General features: G+C 48.7%; 8 protein-coding genes across 8 annotated transcripts; 3 read left to right on the top strand and 5 right to left on the bottom strand.

The window, feature by feature from the left end:
• Positions 1 to 483: 483 nt before the first annotated feature.
• Positions 484 to 3686, bottom strand: N7446_006045 (2-oxoglutarate dehydrogenase family protein; the record flags this gene model as incomplete). Its single annotated transcript, XM_058514793.1, has 3 exons — positions 484 to 1001; positions 1064 to 3494; positions 3558 to 3686. The coding sequence occupies 3 exons, from the start codon at positions 3684 to 3686 to the stop codon at positions 484 to 486; spliced, it is 3078 nt and encodes a 1025-aa protein (XP_058371971.1).
• Positions 3687 to 4166: 480 nt separating this feature from the next.
• N7446_006044 (uncharacterized protein) lies at positions 4167 to 4972 on the bottom strand (the record flags this gene model as incomplete). Its single annotated transcript, XM_058514792.1, has 3 exons — positions 4167 to 4286; positions 4348 to 4530; positions 4595 to 4972. 3 exons carry the CDS (start codon positions 4970 to 4972, stop codon positions 4167 to 4169), a joined length of 681 nt encoding a protein of 226 aa, XP_058371970.1.
• A 23-nt stretch (positions 4973 to 4995) lies between these two features.
• Positions 4996 to 5688, bottom strand: N7446_006043 (uncharacterized protein; the record flags this gene model as incomplete). Its single annotated transcript, XM_058514791.1, has 1 exon — positions 4996 to 5688. The coding sequence occupies one exon, from the start codon at positions 5686 to 5688 to the stop codon at positions 4996 to 4998; it is 693 nt and encodes a 230-aa protein (XP_058371969.1).
• Positions 5689 to 5917: 229 nt separating this feature from the next.
• Positions 5918 to 6516, bottom strand: N7446_006042 (RidA family protein; the record flags this gene model as incomplete). Its single annotated transcript, XM_058514790.1, has 4 exons — positions 5918 to 6064; positions 6120 to 6293; positions 6358 to 6371; positions 6423 to 6516. 4 exons carry the CDS (start codon positions 6514 to 6516, stop codon positions 5918 to 5920), a joined length of 429 nt encoding a protein of 142 aa, XP_058371968.1.
• A 279-nt stretch (positions 6517 to 6795) lies between these two features.
• Positions 6796 to 7852, top strand: N7446_006041 (flavin reductase family protein; the record flags this gene model as incomplete). Its single annotated transcript, XM_058514789.1, has 2 exons — positions 6796 to 6833; positions 6889 to 7852. The coding sequence occupies 2 exons, from the start codon at positions 6796 to 6798 to the stop codon at positions 7850 to 7852; spliced, it is 1002 nt and encodes a 333-aa protein (XP_058371967.1).
• An 859-nt stretch (positions 7853 to 8711) lies between these two features.
• Positions 8712 to 9197, top strand: N7446_006040 (uncharacterized protein; the record flags this gene model as incomplete). Its single annotated transcript, XM_058514788.1, has 2 exons — positions 8712 to 8830; positions 8891 to 9197. The coding sequence occupies 2 exons, from the start codon at positions 8712 to 8714 to the stop codon at positions 9195 to 9197; spliced, it is 426 nt and encodes a 141-aa protein (XP_058371966.1).
• Positions 9198 to 9582: 385 nt separating this feature from the next.
• Positions 9583 to 13220, bottom strand: N7446_006039 (uncharacterized protein; the record flags this gene model as incomplete). The annotated part of the gene is made up of 3 exons (XM_058514787.1): positions 9583 to 10296; positions 10345 to 13091; positions 13142 to 13220. 3 exons carry the CDS (start codon positions 13218 to 13220, stop codon positions 9583 to 9585), a joined length of 3540 nt encoding a protein of 1179 aa, XP_058371965.1.
• A 282-nt stretch (positions 13221 to 13502) lies between these two features.
• Positions 13503 to 16405, top strand: N7446_006038 (uncharacterized protein; the record flags this gene model as incomplete). The annotated part of the gene is made up of 3 exons (XM_058514786.1): positions 13503 to 13730; positions 13785 to 15639; positions 15660 to 16405. The coding sequence occupies exons 1-3, from the start codon at positions 13566 to 13568 to the stop codon at positions 16403 to 16405; spliced, it is 2766 nt and encodes a 921-aa protein (XP_058371964.1). The 5' UTR covers positions 13503 to 13565.
• Between the last annotated feature and the right edge of the window lie 209 nt (positions 16406 to 16614).

Genomic DNA, 16614 nt, shown 5'->3' with positions numbered 1-16614 from the left:
AATTATCATCGCCAAAGGATGGAGAGGATAAACCTCGTCAAATTTCTCCATTGGCGAGTGCCTTTAGCAGTGCACGATCCTCTCTTCTTCCCCTTTCTTCTCTCCTCATTTGCCTGAAATAGCTATGATCAGCATATAGATTGCTGGCTTTCCTCTTTCCGGTGGTCGGGATTTTCCTGGTAACGCGAAACAGGCAGACGGCACTATTTTCTGTTCATGACTGGACTGTTTTCCTGTGTTCCTTTACTTAATTTCTGCAATTGAGTTAGATGGTAGCTATTGCTTCAGTTTCATGTGCATCTAAACACTTACATATATTAACTTTTCTTTCCAATTGTAATTCGAAGAGCGTGTTCCTGAAACTATATTATGCAATTTTCCCATGCAACTTCCCTACTTGTGATTCGTGAGCCCGAAAAGGCATCCAATGTACAGAATAGTTGATTTCCAAAATTTCCTTCAACTGAATATCTTCAACTTTATTTAGTTCAATTGAAAAGCGTCGTTCAACAAAGCAGCTTCCTGCGCGATGTGCTGCTTCATGAATCCGGTAGCCACACTAGCTGTAGCCTCCCGCCCCGCAAAGCGCAACCGACGACCCCGGTGTTTCTCGGTTGTATCAAAGATAGTTTCTAGTCGGGTCCTAGCAAACGCCCAGGGACCATCATTGAGAGACTCCTCTTGGCACCAGACTATATCCGAGGCGTTGGGATATTTGGCCAGATTATCCTTTACTTGCTGCCAAGGGAAAGGATGAAGCTGCTCAATGCGTGTAATGGCAGTGTCTGTGATCTTGTGGGCCTCGCGGAACTTCTCTAGTGTCACGTAGACCTGACCAGAGCAGTAGATTACTCGTTTGATATCAGCGGGCATGGCGATCGCTTTTCCGTGGGCTGGGTCGGCAATCATTGGCTTGAAGCCGGAGTCTCCGATGAAGTCTTCGAGGTTTGATCTTGCCATGGGGTGGCGAAGGAGTGATTTCGAGAAGAAGATCACAAGAGCTGTAGAGAATTCTGGTGAGCAATATTTCTTTTGATCTTGGGGGATTTCAGATAATACTTACGTTTTCTGAACTTGCGATGAAGTTGTCTTCGAAGAACATGGAACAGGTTGGCAGGAGTGGTCATATACACAATTTGCATGTTGGCATCCTGATGCTGTCTCTCCAGCTTTTCCGGTAAGGGGAAGGAACGGGCGTCTTCATTGCACAACTGCAGAAATCGCTCCATGCGAGCCGAGGAGTGCTCAGAGCCTTGTCCATCATACCCATGAGGCAGTGATAATACCAAGCCAGATCTGAGCAGCCATTTGTTCTCAGCAGATGAAATATACTGATCAATCACGCACTGAGCGTTGTTTGCGAAATCGCCAAACTGGGCTTCCCACATCACCAACGCATTTGGATGCATAGTGGAATACCCGTAATCGAATCCCATGACACCGTATTCACTCAGCGATGAGTTTCCAATCGTAAATCGGGCTTGGTCGGGGCTGAGTAAGTCGAGTGGAGTGAGTTTTGACCCCGTTTTTTGGTCGTGTAGCACTGCATGGCGCTGAGAAAAGGTGCCACGCTCAACATCTTGGCCAGAAACACGAACATGGTGGCCTTCTAGACACAGACTGCCCATTACAAGAGCCTCTGCCGTTGCCCAGTCAATTTCCTTGCCTTGTGTCAAAGTTTCCTGTCGCCTTTGAAGGATTCTACTAAGATTTTTGTGCACCGTGAATGGTTCCCCGGGGACACCCATCTTGTTTGCGAGGGCGCTAACAACATCGGCAGTGATTGCTGTCAGCTCGGCAGGGTAGACTTCTCGAGAAATCTCTTCTGGACGCTTCATATCTACCCATGGGGCAGTGATATACTCTCGATCAAGACGCTGGGCATCCTTACTTTTCGCAAGGCTCTCGTTCATCTTGCTCCACACATCACCTTTCATTTTTTCAATCTCTTCCTGAGTAACAACTCCTTCCTTGAGGAGCTTTCCCGTATAGAGCTCCAAGTGGGTAGTCTTGTTCAGGATTTTCTCATACATCAACGGCTGAGTGAAGGAAGACTGATCCATCTCATTATGACCATTCTTCCGGTAGCAGATCATATCGATCCAACAGTCCTTACCAAACTTGGCACGATACTCAGCTGCCAGCTTTGAAACAAACACGACAGCTTCGACATCATCTGCATTGACATGAAAAACAGGCGCGTTGATGCTTTTGGCAATGTCAGATACATAAAACGACGTACGCGCAGACTCGGGCTCTGTAGTGAAACCGACTTGATTGTTGATGATAAGGTGAATGGTTCCACCAGTCTTATACGACTTCAAGCCAGAGAGCCCTAGCGTCTCATAAATTACACCTTGTCCAGAGAATGAGGCATCGGTGTGGCTGTTGAAGACCATGGTCGATTTCCGATCCTCGCCATTCTGTTGCTGCACAGCTCGCGCCATTCCTTGGGCAAGGGGATTCTGAGCTTCCAAATGAGATGGATTTGGCAGGATGGAGATATTGACTTTTTTGCCGGAAGGTGTTTCCCGCTCGTAATTCATTCCCAGGTGGTATTTGACATCTCCTGAGATGCCATTTGGGGCAGTCGATTCGCCCGAAAATTCGCTATACAGCAGTTCATTGGGCTTGCGGGTGAGATTGCTCAAGATATTGAGTTTTCCACGGTGACAACACGGGAAGATGATATTCTTTACTCCATAATCGGCGCTGGCGTCTATAATTGCTTTAACAGCGGGGAGTTGACTCTCGGCGCCCTCAAGCCCGAACCGTTTCGCTGTCGGGAACTTGGCTGCAAGAAATTTCTCAAAATACGTCGACCAGACTAACCGGTCGAGAATTCTCTTTCTCTCTTCCGTCGAGAATCGATATGGCTCAGGACATTCAATGGCCAGACGAACCCATTCACGTGCTTCTCGGGAAGGGAGGTACGAATACTCGGCTCCAATCGAGCCGCAGTAGACAGTTTCGCATGCTTTAATAACTTCGCGAAGAGTCATAGACTGCCCTTCCTTTGTGACAAAATGAGGAAGGATCTCAGGGCCAAGTGCAAACCCCCGATCTAGATCTGACTCAGTAAAGCCATAGAAGTTTAGCTGAAGCTCTGGTGGTGGCATAGGTCGCTTTCCTGGGAGATCCAAAGGATTTGTCTTTGCTTTCAAATGCCCATAGTCCTGAAAGGCACGAATCAATCGTTGTATTTTCGCTTGGTCGTCATTCGATGGCAATGGCGGTGATGGCGGCGATGGCGTGGATGGTGCCTGGGTCGCGATATTCAAGCCTGGAAGCATCGACGATTGCCCCGAGCCCCGTCCGAAAATTGCTTCTTCTGATGGATAGAAGATATGGTCTGGGGGCTGTTTCCCGTTTTCAATTGCTTCGAAATATGTTTTCCATGAAGCATCGACTGAAGAGGGATCTTCACGCCATGCTACATACATGTCGTCCAGATATTCCGTGGTATTTCCCTGGAGAAAGCTATCTGTATGTAGCTGAGGCTTCCTAGTTAGCTTCACTTTTGGGCTATGACAGAAATTGAGAGACAAGGTTCTTACACATTGTCGGCGAGCTCGAGCATAATGTTGCTGGTGTGGCTTCAGAATGTAGCCGTGGAATGCCTGCTTTGAATGACCTGCACTTAGGCGGTTGGCACTCCGATGGAGCGAAGCTCTCAATGAAAGCATGGTAGAAAATCGATTTTGAATCATGTGCTCCTATACATTGGAACAACTTCTGAAAACTGGGACAAGTGTAAAATCGTAGTGGCGATTTCTAGCAGAGTACAAAATGTTGTGTGCTTCAACATTCATTGATTCGACGAGTCTGAAATAGAACGGCGGACCCGGTTCTCCGCAACGCAAGCCCACTCATATTTTATGGAGTTATCGTTCGGTATAATTCAGTTTCGCCATATAACCGCCAAGTAGCCGAACGAAGTCGGAGGGTGGTTCCGACATATCAAGGATGCGTAGTATATTAATCTACCACTAGCTTGTAGTAATTTATCTTCCTACTGTGTTTATCGTCGAGTTAAATAACGCTGTATGATTACAAGAACGTAAAAAAACTGTTTATCATAATTGAACTACGAGACCACGAATCACGCAATGAAAGAACGCAGAATCTCAGTGGTGAGGTTATTATCCAAATAAACTATCGTCCATCTACAACGAAAGTAGTATAGTCTCCGGCTCCTCCAAGTACTTCTTGATCAGAGTCAAGAACGTGACTGCTTCCCTCCCATCAACAAGGCGGTGATCGTAAGTGAGAGCAATGTACATCATCTGATGTAGGCAATATGATTAGACGAAAACAACTAATGAAAGGACTTTGAATAATACTCACCGGTCGAACTTTAACCTGTCCATTGATAGCCACAGGTCGATCCTGAATACCGTAGGTTCCCAACACAGCCGTCTGAGGGACATTGATTATAGGAGTTCCAAACAGTGATCCCCAAAGCCCACTGTTACTGATCGTGAAGCTACCACCGGTCATATCGCCCATAGTAAGCTTTCCATCCCGAGCCTATATAAAGCCAAATGGTAGTATCGCGTTAATCGACAGAATAGAGAATGTGTATAATAGATACCTTCTTAACCAGCTCTGCAATCCCCTTCTCAATCTCCAAAATACTCCTAGACTCAGTGTTCCGCAGTACAGGTGTAACAAGGCCCTTCGGGATAGCCGCTGCAACACTGAGATCCACATAGTCACGGTACACAATCGTATCCTCGCCTTCAATTGATGCGTTGATGGCTGGGATTTCTTTGAGTGCTAGTGCGGAGGCACGTGCCATTGGGCCCATGTAGCCCAGTTTAACACCGTGTTTTTCCAACGCTGCATCCTTATTCTTCTTTCTGAAACTTATTAATCGTGACATGTCAACTTCGTTGAATGTTGTTAAGAAGGCGGCTGTTTTTTGGGATTCTTTGAGGCGTTGAGCGGTGCGTTGTCGGATTCGGGTCATTTTGACCTAAAAAGAAATTGATGTCAGTTGTTAATCCTGGGAAGCTTACCCCAGAAACTTGCCTTCTCCTCTGCGCAACTCGGTCTGAATCCCCAGGCTTGGGGCTGTCCAGCAGCTGGTGGCGTAATTGGAGTAGTTGCCGGTGCTTTTTTTGGGCTCTCTTCGTGCTTGGATGGCTTTTCGGCTTCATGAGCAGGCGCTTGCACTGTGCTTGTAGGCTGTTGCTTTGATTTAGGCTTATCCTGGACCCTCGAAGCTGGCCATTTGCTCTTCTCAGATTGGGTTGTAACTTGTTCGCCAGCTTCAATCTCCGCAATTTCTTGGTCGATAGTGACAACATCTCCTTCGCCCACAAGCAATTGCTTGATAACTCCTGGTTGCGGTGCGTTCACCGAAACATTAATCTTATCCGTCTCAATTGTGGCGAGCTCTCCATCCAGCTCGATGAAGTCGCCAACCAGCTTGTTGAACTGGTTTAGAGTTCCTTCTGTGATTGACTCTGCCATCGGGGGGACGCGCACAACGATTCTGGAGTCATACTGGCGCGAGGAAGTGCTGAAGAGACGGGGTAATAATTCAACGCTACTTGAGTGGCAAGTTTTAAGACCGTTGAATGTGAACGAGTGAATAGATGGAACGTGGAGCCGACTCCTTTGGGCATATCTTTGTCTGCTTGTCGACCAGGGGCCGGCGAGTGAAGACCAACGCAGTGCCATTTTGAAAATTTTTGATACACTAAAAGTCTTCTTATATTGGAGCATATATTGGAGCACTATAAATGTCTTCTGTTTGATTCGGCGATAAAAGAAAGTCGGGACGTTATTCCAGGCTGCGGCTATTTGGCTTCTTGTCAAGTTCCCGAACATGCAACTCATACTCTATACAGCTGAAACAGATTGACAATCTATCCTCATTATTAGAAATAACTTACGTTCTATGATGTCATTATACAACAGCAATGAAGTCCACTTGGATATCCACCCCCGCAGGCAACTTCGACACCTCCACCATAGAACGAGCAGGTCGATGCGGGAATGCGGCATCATACACCGATGCAAACTCAGGCATAACATCCGCATCTTTGACGTATACCTGTTTGAATGTTAAGGCTGAGTGGATAACAGGTTCCGCTATTGTCTTGACTCACCACTACTTTGACAACTCGTTCTAACCCGGTCCCAGATGCTTTCAGAATAGCTTCGGTATTCTTTATGATAGTTTCCGTCTGTTCTGCCATAGATCCTTTAACCAAGTTGCCTTCGGCATCAGCTGGTATCTGGCCGGACAGCCAGACTTGACCGGCGGCTTTAATTGCTTGAGACTATATCGGAGTTATTAGTGCCAGGTACTGGGTCTGTTCCTTCTGTTCACTCAGAGGTGCATACATAATGGGCAAAGGCTATATTTGATGTTAGTTTTATATATTGGTAGATCCAGTGCCAAAACTTACGTGCGTATGCTTCGTTTGTTTGCACGCTCGTCACCAAGGTCTTAGGCCCCTTAGATGAGAACCCGCGAGTTCTCAAGGGGAGATTTGGGGACATAGCGGGCACCGAGGCCTTTGCTAGACTTAAAGCGAGACTCGTACCTTGTTTAAACATTTTTGGACAGATGCAATTGAAGATGAAGATACAATTGCTTACCCCTCGACCCCTCCAAGGCTTATCTTGATATCTCGGCAAGCGGGCCCGAATATCGGATGTCGCTCCCGACATTTTTTTCTGTTGGACATTTGTAATCATAAATTATATCAATTATATCAATTAAGTTATAGCAATCTTGAGAATAAAATCTTCAAGATAACAGCTTACTTTTTATCCAAGATGACTAGTGTCAAAACAATTGGACGCCTGTCCAGCAAGTGTGTCAACCTCAGTGAACGTAATTCATATGACCAATTACTAACTTCGTCCCAGTGCGTGGAAATCTACAACCATCTTTGCTTCTCGCCTTCGATCCCACTCACTGAACCAATTGCGGGTGGCCTCCTCTGCAGCTGTGGCATCAGAGAGTGAAACTGTTGCAGCACAACAAAACTACAAAATCATACAAGACACAGACAACTTCGATGAAATCCAAGCAGCCCGTCCAGACTTCAACCATTCTGCAGCCATTGAAGTAACCAAGTCGCCTAATCCAAACTGGAACTATGGGGACGGAGCCCCAAACAGTCTAGCCCAAAAACATCATGAAATCGATCCCTACGCCCAAGATCGACCAATGATCAACAATTACCGCCTACTCGTCTCTGGAATTGTCCCACGACCAGTCGGGTTCTTGAGTACAGTGAACTCAAAGGGTGAAAAGAACCTCTCTCCATTCAGTTACTTCCAAGTCATCGACCATGACCCACCCATGTTCATCGTGGGCTTCTCATCTCGACCAGGCCGTGTCAAAGATACATATCGCAACCTAAAAGAAACAGGCGAATGTGTAATAAACACCGTCTCCGAAAACATGATTGAAGCAGTCAATGCCACATCCATTGATGCTCCATATGACGTCTCAGAATGGGACGTTTCAGGCCTACACGAGGCGCCCTCTAGCACGGTGAAACCGGCCCGTGTCGCGGAATCGGTGTTCAATATTGAAGGCAAGGTTATTGATATCAAGGAGTTCACGGATCATCAGAAGCCGGGCATGAGTCTTGCTGCGACGGTATTGATCAAGGCTACTCGGTTCTGGGTTAAGGATGGAACTTCCGATGCCGACTTTAGTCATATTGATCTGGAGAAGTTACGGCCGATTGGCCAGCTTGGGGGTATGTCTTATGGTCGGATTTTGTCGACTTTTGAGCATCCGCGGAAGCGGTGGAGTGAGGAAGTTTCGAAGAGTGATACTTTGTCTAGATTGGATGCTAGGAAGTGTGGGGATAGTTAAATCTGCTGTGTTTGCATAGATTGTATGCTAGCGTTCTCTCCACTCAGCAAAAACTAGGTTGTATAAATAGAGGATGAGACATGTCTCATGTTGTTGTCGCCTGATTTGACAGACTTCCAGATACGCATACGCCTTGTTTTTTAAGCCTTGGTGGGTATTTCAAAGTCAATTCGAGCAGATAATTTCAATTTATAGATCGGTTGAACTACTAGTATCTGCTATAGCCCTCAGATGCTTTCTCATTCTCTGGTATTATCGGGGCAACTGGTATGTAGAGCCCACAAAGGAACGGTAGGAGGCTTGGGGTATTTCTAGTAATTCAGTGAGCTATTTTTTTTTTCCTAAACTTCTTCTTAGTCGTAAACAGAGGAAGAAATTTGTTTCCATAATAATTTCCACTTGAACCGTTTAATTGCGATCATGGCCAATCACAGCAATGATAGGCTCCGAAATGTGCCTGAACAAAACGGAGATCGCTGCAAAGTACATCCATAGATCCATAGACTCAAATCATAGACTGAAGTTAATCTTTACTTACACTAAACAATATAGAAATTTAATCAAACTCGAGAGGGGCCAAAGAATGTAACCCCATATTTCCAAAAACAGCAAGCCACCCCCTTTTCAACGCCAATGCACGCACTGCGCACAAAACAGCCATAAGAACCGATGCGCCTCTACAACTTGCGCCCCAATTTCACCCTGCGGCCCTCTGAAACAAAGGGTTGTTTATCCAACTCCTTCCCCACGCTCCCTTGAACTCTTCCCCCTTCCCCTTCACTCTTTCACCCTTCACCCTGCACTCGTCACTCGTCACTCGTTACTCATTGGTCCTCGACCACCACACTCTTTTAACAAAATGACTACACTCCTCTCCCTCCTCCGCCGAGAGTGCAATGGCGACGACACAGTCTCCAGCTGCACAAAGCCAACCAGCCGAGCGCTGACAGTCGGCGTCCCAGCCGCGATAACAGGAGTGTAAGCTTATCAACAAACACACCACCTCCAGCTACCAACCGCAAACTAATCCCACCACAGCCTCCTCCTCACAGCAATAATCGTCCTCGTCGTCCTCTACTACAAACGCCAGCGCAGAGATGATCGCGAAGACCTAGAAGACCGCAACCGCTCCTCAGGCTTCTACGGTCGCTACGCGCAGCAGCGATTCGGCGGGCAGGGCCAAGCACAGGGACAAGGACAGCGTGGTGCGCCAACCAGCTCGCGCCGCAGTTCTGGGGAGTCGTTCTTTGATTACAAGCAGGAGGATTATGGGCGGTATCATATGGCTTCGTTTCAGGAGCCTGAGGTGCCGAAGCCGACTGCTACTACGAGAGTTGTTGCATAGTTTTTATAGACTGGGTTTGGGTTCTTTAATGTGAGTTTGGATTAATGCTTGTGGCTTTTGTATGATTGTTGACTTGTTCGCTTAGGTTCCTGCGGGTCGGGAGCTAGGGAGTTCGTGTTCTTGTCGCTGGGCTTTCTTTCATGGGCGTACTGTAGCCACAATGGCTGTCTCTTTTTTTTTTCTATGTATTATTATGACTTTGAGTGATCTAGGCCATAATACAAGAGTCGCTCGTCTGATGGAAATACCATATCCTGGAATTGGGGTGGTTTACATGTTGGCATGGATTCAAAAACTACACCGGAAGTGTTGTGTGCTCTAGAATGTGTAGATTGGACGTTTATCTTGAAGTCGTTTTCATATATAATACATATGGTCGTTGCCATCACTCGACGTTCTCAATGATCTGGTTGATAGATACTGGCTCGTTGATCTCCGCAGTCGGTTCGATCATAGGCTGGACATGGAAGTACCCCATCTGATACAGAACATGTTGCCAGTCCGGTCCCGCCGTGGCTTGGACTTGGTAATAGGGCATGTCGTTGGCGAACCATCTCTCCTTGCGCGTGGAGGCTTTGTCGCCTCCTTCGAGGGCTGCGCGGCTGGCTCGTGTGGTTCGTGATCGCTTCTCGCCGCTTTGTTGTTGCACTGTGAGCTCGTACAGCTTCTGGCGGTATTGGTGTAGGCGCCCGTCAAAGACCATGATTCCTCGGATGTATGGAGCAAGATCTTCTGTGATGGCTGCAAGTCCATTCTCAAAGGATGGGGCGTGTCGAGCGGTTGGGGTAGGCATGGAATAATTGGCGCGCATGACTGGTTCGAAAATGCGCTGAAATTGGGGTAGGGTAGATGGTGGGGTTTGTTGGGGATTTCCAGAGCGGACGATCTTGCTCAAGATTCGATTCGCGTATGATGATTCCAGGTCTGTGTTGGTGGCTGGACGGAAGGTTTGGCTTAGCAAGGCATCGAACGTGGTGCTGACAGCTTCACTGAGAGACGAATGTTCGATTCGCAGGTCAGATTGGAGGAGTGGGTATGCGTCGAGGAAGTTAGATCGGTAACCTTCGGGAAGAGGTGGTGCGGAGATATCAATGCCATCCTGGTTGATGTTAGCGGGTGTGTCTGCGAAGGTGTGAATCCCACTTACGTTGTGCATGTCAATCGAGCAGCTAGAGCAAAGGATATCCAGTGAACTTCTCATATCGTAGTAATCGGCTTCACGGTACAGCATTTCAAGTTGCGCAGTCTTAGAACTCGACTGAAATTGATTAGGTGGCATAAGTTCAACTTCACTTCTGCCACCCATGTCTTCGGATTCTTGAAGTCCCAAATCCCACCAGTGAAAGGTGTTTCGATTTATTTCTGCTTCCTTCTCCAATGAATCTCGACTTAGAAGTAAATCGCGGTTGAACCATCCCATGAACCGTTCGTAAGTATTCAAGCTGAGAACACGAACTCGGTCCCCGTTATAGTCAACGTTGGATGCGGGTGGCCATGCAGGGAGAAGCCAATCCAGGCCTGCCTTGTCACTGCCAACACCCATTTGACACCAGAAATTCAGGTCCATCAAAGACCTTCGAAGATCCATTCCACTGCCCTGGTAAAGGCGGGTGACGGCCTCTCGCTTGAGAATGTGCCCCTCGCTGGCGGCAATTAGAAGCAAGTAATCTACACTGAAATCCTGAGGAGCCTTTTGATAGCGTAGTATGGCATGCAGCGACATGTCCTGGGTAGGAATCAAGCTCTCATCATTGCAGGTGATGATAATTGGTCGTCGCGATTGGGCAATGAGAGTGAGGACTCCGGTCCAGAATTGTCGATCTTCTTCGAAGAGCAGATCCGCTTCTTCGAGCAGGATTAACGATTGTTTCTGTTGCCGTGGGCGTTTGGGATCTGCCTCCGGTTTCAGGCTGGGTTCGGGTTGGGTATCAGGTTGTTTGGGTTTCGATGGGCCCCTGAAAAAGCTCATCAACTTGTTCTGCTTCCCGTCATCCTTGACGCTTTCTGCCAGATTTTCAGATTCGTTGAGGAGATGGACCAGATGATTTTGTGTCATGTCCCCCACTCGTTCTAACATATCACGGGCACTCCGACGGCTTCCCGGGTTGATCTCAAAAACCTCGAAACCAAGCTCTTTTGCAACAGCATAGACGGAAGCAGTTTTACCGCAACCGGCAGGTCCACTGAGGAGAATTGCGTTGGTCATTTGGATTTTCTCGGCTGCAGCCATGTCACCCGATCTAACCACTGTCCGCTGCGCCGAGGTAGTTATACCTCCAGATAGCTCATCGTCTGAGCCAGATAGATTGTCCATCTCTGAGGCTTCTTCCTCGCTCGACACGATGAATCCATCAAGTTTATCGGCTTTTTGTCGGTTCTTTCGCTTTTTGTCGCGTTTGTTCTTAGATTTGGTGGTGTCTTTTGGTGGCTTTCCTGTGTCTACCGCCGTGATGGTGAGATGGCGTAGCCAATCTCGAAGCATCTGTGGTTCACGGCCGAGCTGGAGGACTTCCTCTGCCGCTTTAGGGGCGTACTTATGTGTCCAAAGCTGGGTCTCGTATTTTCCACAATCGAATGCCGAGACTGAAGAGAGTAAGGAGGTCCCAATTTTGGCGAGAGGTGGACTGGAAGCGTTCCAAGGGAAACGAGGGTTTGGCGAGGACCAAGACATCTGCTTTTCCATTGCCGTATGCAGGATCTGATTGCTTGCAACATGTCGAATGGGATGTCGAAGAGAGACGATGGCGTCTTGGGGGTGTCCAAATTGCCTTGCGGTCCTTCTTGCCTCGGCAGTCCCAGTGAGCAACACGTTTTCCTCGTCTCTGATTGAAATTGCGGCAATCTTCGATTTCTTTCGATCGTTCGCAGTCTGCCACGCTGTGCCCATCATATTCGTCGGCGGGCAAACGTCCCTAACGTGCACAAAATCTTGTGGGGGCCATAAAGGATCGAGTAGTTCAGGAAATTTGGACACACGGCGAGCAAACGTAGAGAAGGAAGGCATCGAACCGGCTACTCGTCGCTTGTTTTCTGTAGTCCCAGTTGCTGTTTGATCTGACTGTGTTCTGGAACTTCCATCTTGAGGTTCTTGTTTCGACTCGGCCACGTTCTGGGCATCGGTCTTTGGTGCCAGCTTCTTTGTGAAGAATGGATGGGTGGGTTTCGAGGATTTTATCGTTGCTGGCTTGCGTGTCGGCAAAGTAGGTTTGGCAACGGGGACCGGAGGACGATGAACTGAGTTTCCACTTAGGATGCTATCGATAATTTCTCCAGTTTTGATCTTTGGATCAACCCTGTACTTAATGATTACTAGTTTGGTGCGGTCTTTTGGTGGCCTTCCTCGCTTTCCCGTCGCCCTCTTCTTCGTCTCTCGAGGAGGACTCGAGGGAGGCGATGAAAGAAACTTCCCCTTCGAATTAAGTTTGAGGGTCTTCTGCCTCGCCGATGACCTTCCGGTTCGCTCTTCTGCTTTGTTATGTTCCGTAGACGTCGAAACTGCGGGAGCATCTGCAGAAATCCGGGCCTCTGCCAGCGGAGGTTGAGTCTGAGATGTAGGCAAATTGTCCAGAGAAGTCTCGGCGGGTGTTACTATAGGAATAGGAGGGCCATTGCCGAGCCATGCCGAAAGGCCTGCATTGGAGATGGCCGTGGGTTCTGCAGGTTGGCTTTTGTCGGTTTTTCGTCTCTTCCTCCGACTCTCGTTGGGATCTTCCTCGGTACTGGTAGAGGATTCGGTGACGAGTTGTGAAGAATTGTTATTGCGTTCCGTAAAGTTCTGCGGCCCCTGGTCACATGCTGAGCTCTGGTTGCTTATAGATGTGGCCTCGTTCGTATGGGTATTCGTCGACGAAGGCAGGTCATTGGAAGGTGTAGATTTGACGGATAGTCCAAATTCTAGATTGTGTAAGTTGGTTTGAGTTTGTAGTCACAGAGCGTATGCTGACCTTGTCGGAAAAAGGGGTGTAGGACTTGCTGTTCATCGGATCCCATTGCCATTGGTAGATTGGATACAATGGTGTCCATGGGAGTGCTTAGGCGATCATGAGGGAGAAGTCGAGCAATGAGGAGTATCCCGGGATCAGCATTGAAGGGACAGACAGTAGTCAGCGATGAGACAATTTCGAGTAGAGACCAACCTCACTTGCTCCTCTATAGCTTCAGACACGTCCCGACGCGAAAGGCGCGTTAATAGCTTATGTCATGCTGATTACTTGACGGATCCACGCTAACCCGATATAGCCTAGAAGTGGATTTGCCGGCCCGACGTAAACCCGAAAATTTTTCAGATTTCCCGTTTGGACGCCTCTGCGTGCAAAAGGTCACACGCTTTGAAGGGACAGAAAATCGCTTGGTTTTCGAGATTCAGTCATGGACCTGCAATCTCCCTCTGTTCTGGCGCAATTGCCTCGGCCCCTTCACGCCTCCACCGGCAAAACACGTATTAGCGATGTCTTCAGTCTCGCCGATGCGAAAAAGCGCAAGCGCTACGAAGTCGCAGTTGCGGTGGATGGTGAGGCTGTGAACATCTACAATGTACGGTTTCCCAAAGCTCAGTCTTTCAAATGCAAACTGACTCAAACTTATCAGGTTCAAACGCCAAAGCTCGTAACTTCCTACGCCGTCCCGCCGCAATCTACATTTTCTTGTCGCCCATGCTCCGTTCGTCGCAAGCTGTCCAAAAAGTCGGCAGTTCGGAGACAAACCTATACTGCCGTTACTAAGCCCGAGCACCAGATTAAGTGTTTCGTGGAGGAGATCGGCAGCAGTGGCTCAAGTGCCCCGGTCATATCTTCCTCGACTACCACTGTGACTGATTCGACCAGCCCCACCACCTTCGTCGGCATTGTTCCGTCCAGCGCCAACGATGAAACAGAGACGGATCCCTTTGACATTTTGGCTGTTCACCAAGATGGTCGTGTGCGTAGACTGTCTTCTGATTTGAAGACCCAACGATGGAGCATTCAGCACAGCGAGATTGCCAAGGTCTGCTCTACTCACAATGTCCAATCCAGTTTTTTGGTAGAGTTTGAAGATGCAAAGAAGGCTTTGTTCAAGAGACGGCAGGACCTCGCTTCGATGGCATTGGGTGATTTGACAGCCTCTGGTGTCAATGAGCCATCCATCTTGCTGGTGGTATCGCAGCCAAAAAACACCGACAGGGTTTCCTTGAAGGATATCATTGTGCAGATGTTCTCTGTTCCCGCCGATTCAAAGTCACAGTCGCATGAGAGTCAACGGTTGAGACACCTTCAAACTTTCCACATCCCGGATTTGAGCGGCTTGGAAACTGCCAACTGCAGTGCGATGCAATGGAGCTTCCACTCTGGCTCAGCGGGCTTGAACCTTTCTTTTGAGAAGGGTTTCATCAACGTCGATCTCTCCCAGTATTCGCCTTCCGTGACTTCACAATTCGTGCTTGATGAGCACTTCTCCTCGGTGATGCGCATTTCGCCCCAGTTTGTGATTGGTGCGAGTAAGTCTCTGGTGGCAGTCTATGACACCCAGTACAACTCTGTTCAGCGCAGTATTCCCGCCGATGATATTTCCTCGAGCACCGGATCAACTGGAGAGGCCCCTACAAACTTCATCAGCTACTTCGCCAAGCTTGGAATTGCAGTGGCGACCAAGGGCAACACCCTCATTGCTTTTGACCTGAGCTCGCTCCCTAGTGCGCCCAGCTCTTCCCTGAAGCGAACAAGAGACAGCCTCCTCATTGATGCCATTGGCAAAGGCATTGGTTCATCTGCTGCCCAGTGGGATGTGGTCTCTAAGAAACACCGGTCTGACAACATGGCCTCCCTTCGGCTCACATCCCCTGAGCAAGTTGAGAAATGGACGAGACTTACACAGACTCTCGAGAAGGCGGCTAAGACGAAGAACATCGACCTGTTCGATAACGCTGTTTTGACGTATTTCAGCACTTCTGATGCCTCAACAAAGCTCCCTGTTCGCGGACAGTATGTCAACCCAGAAGCAACTCTTTTCTTGCTGTCCAAGATTTTCGCTGTGGAAGAGTCTACCTCAAAAGATGCCGTGTCAGCGTCTTCGTCATCCCAACTCCGGGTTGCCATGTGGCCCCCCACTACTTGCGAGTGGCTCATTCAGTTGGGTCACTTGTCATTCGATAACGTTGAGATTGCACTGCGTCGGGCCTGCAAGCCGCAAGTGCTGCAGAAGTTCCCCACTGGTTCTTTCATTCAGGCTCTGCTTGATTCCGATCCATCCCTGAAGCAGGTCAACCAAGTTCTGGAGGGTCCCATTCTGATCTCCTCAGACGAATTGGCGTATGCACTCAAAGTCTTCTTGAACCAGGCACGTTCGCACTCTGGGGCTCTTGAGGAGACGGCTCGTGCAATTTCCAACGGCGATGTCGCTACTCCTACTCAGGAGCTCACAAAACATCTCGGGTCCGAAACGGCAAACCTGAAGGACATTTTCACTGGTCTGAACACCTCCCTCCAGAAGATCCATGCTCAACCTCTTCCGGTTGTTGTGACTTCCCTTCGCTCCAACCTCTCGCGGACAGAGCTCTTCTCTATGGTCCACCATCTCCGTCTTTCTCTCGCTACCGGAGGCTACACCTCTCGCTTCACCGAAAACCCCCCACCCCCATTACGCCTCACCAGATTACGCCCGCTCTTTCCCTCAATGTCATCGTCGACCTTCTCACTGCTTCCGTGGACGCCGTTGGTCCATCCGGTTGGATCTCCGCTGTCCCGGCAGCTGGCGAGTTCGCGGAATCAGACTCTGTCACAGCGGCTGCCAGCCGTGAGATGGAACTGATTGCGGATATGAAGTCTGAGGTCTCCGCTGCCCTTGCAGGAGTAGAGGAAGCTACCTATCTCAAGGGAATCATGTGCGAATACCTCCGGTTCGCAGACCAGGTTGTTACCCCAGCCGCTACCTCAGAGGATGCCTTAGCCAAGATGGAGGCCGAGGCCGCTGGTCCTTCTCACCTTGTCCGCTACGAGAAGCTCAATGGTGCCGACCTGATGATCTTCACTCGTCCCGGTGAAGGTGAGGATGGATTCGATGGTGATGCCGGTGGCAAGATGCTGCCCCTGTCGCTCAAGGCTACTTCCGGTGATGTCTCCCGCACTAAGATGAAGAAGTCTACGGGAGAGATCAAGAGCCGAACCAGCCGTGAGATTGGATACTTGCGTCGCAAGGCGGTCGGCAAGTACTCTTTCGAGCGACTCATTATCTAAGACTTTCATTTCATGTTTTATACTGTAACATTCATTATTGAGACAACATATCCTGGAGTTAGACATGATCAATACATACTTTGGATTACTTCCAAAAGTCTATCCCGCCTCCAATCCATACACCGCAATGTTATGTCGCCGTGGTGGCACTAACAAAGTATATATCGTACTAGACTAGTAGATTGGTCTCACCGCTCGTTGCTCCGCGT

This window comes from Penicillium canescens (genome assembly GCF_028828765.1).
Source record: "Penicillium canescens strain IBT 15451 chromosome Unknown utg000004l_segment0_segment0, whole genome shotgun sequence".
In the NCBI taxonomy this organism is placed as follows: Eukaryota; Fungi; Ascomycota; class Eurotiomycetes; order Eurotiales; family Aspergillaceae; genus Penicillium; species Penicillium canescens.
Note: the sequence above shows the minus strand (reverse complement) of the source record. Positions and strands in the feature narration are given on the sequence as shown.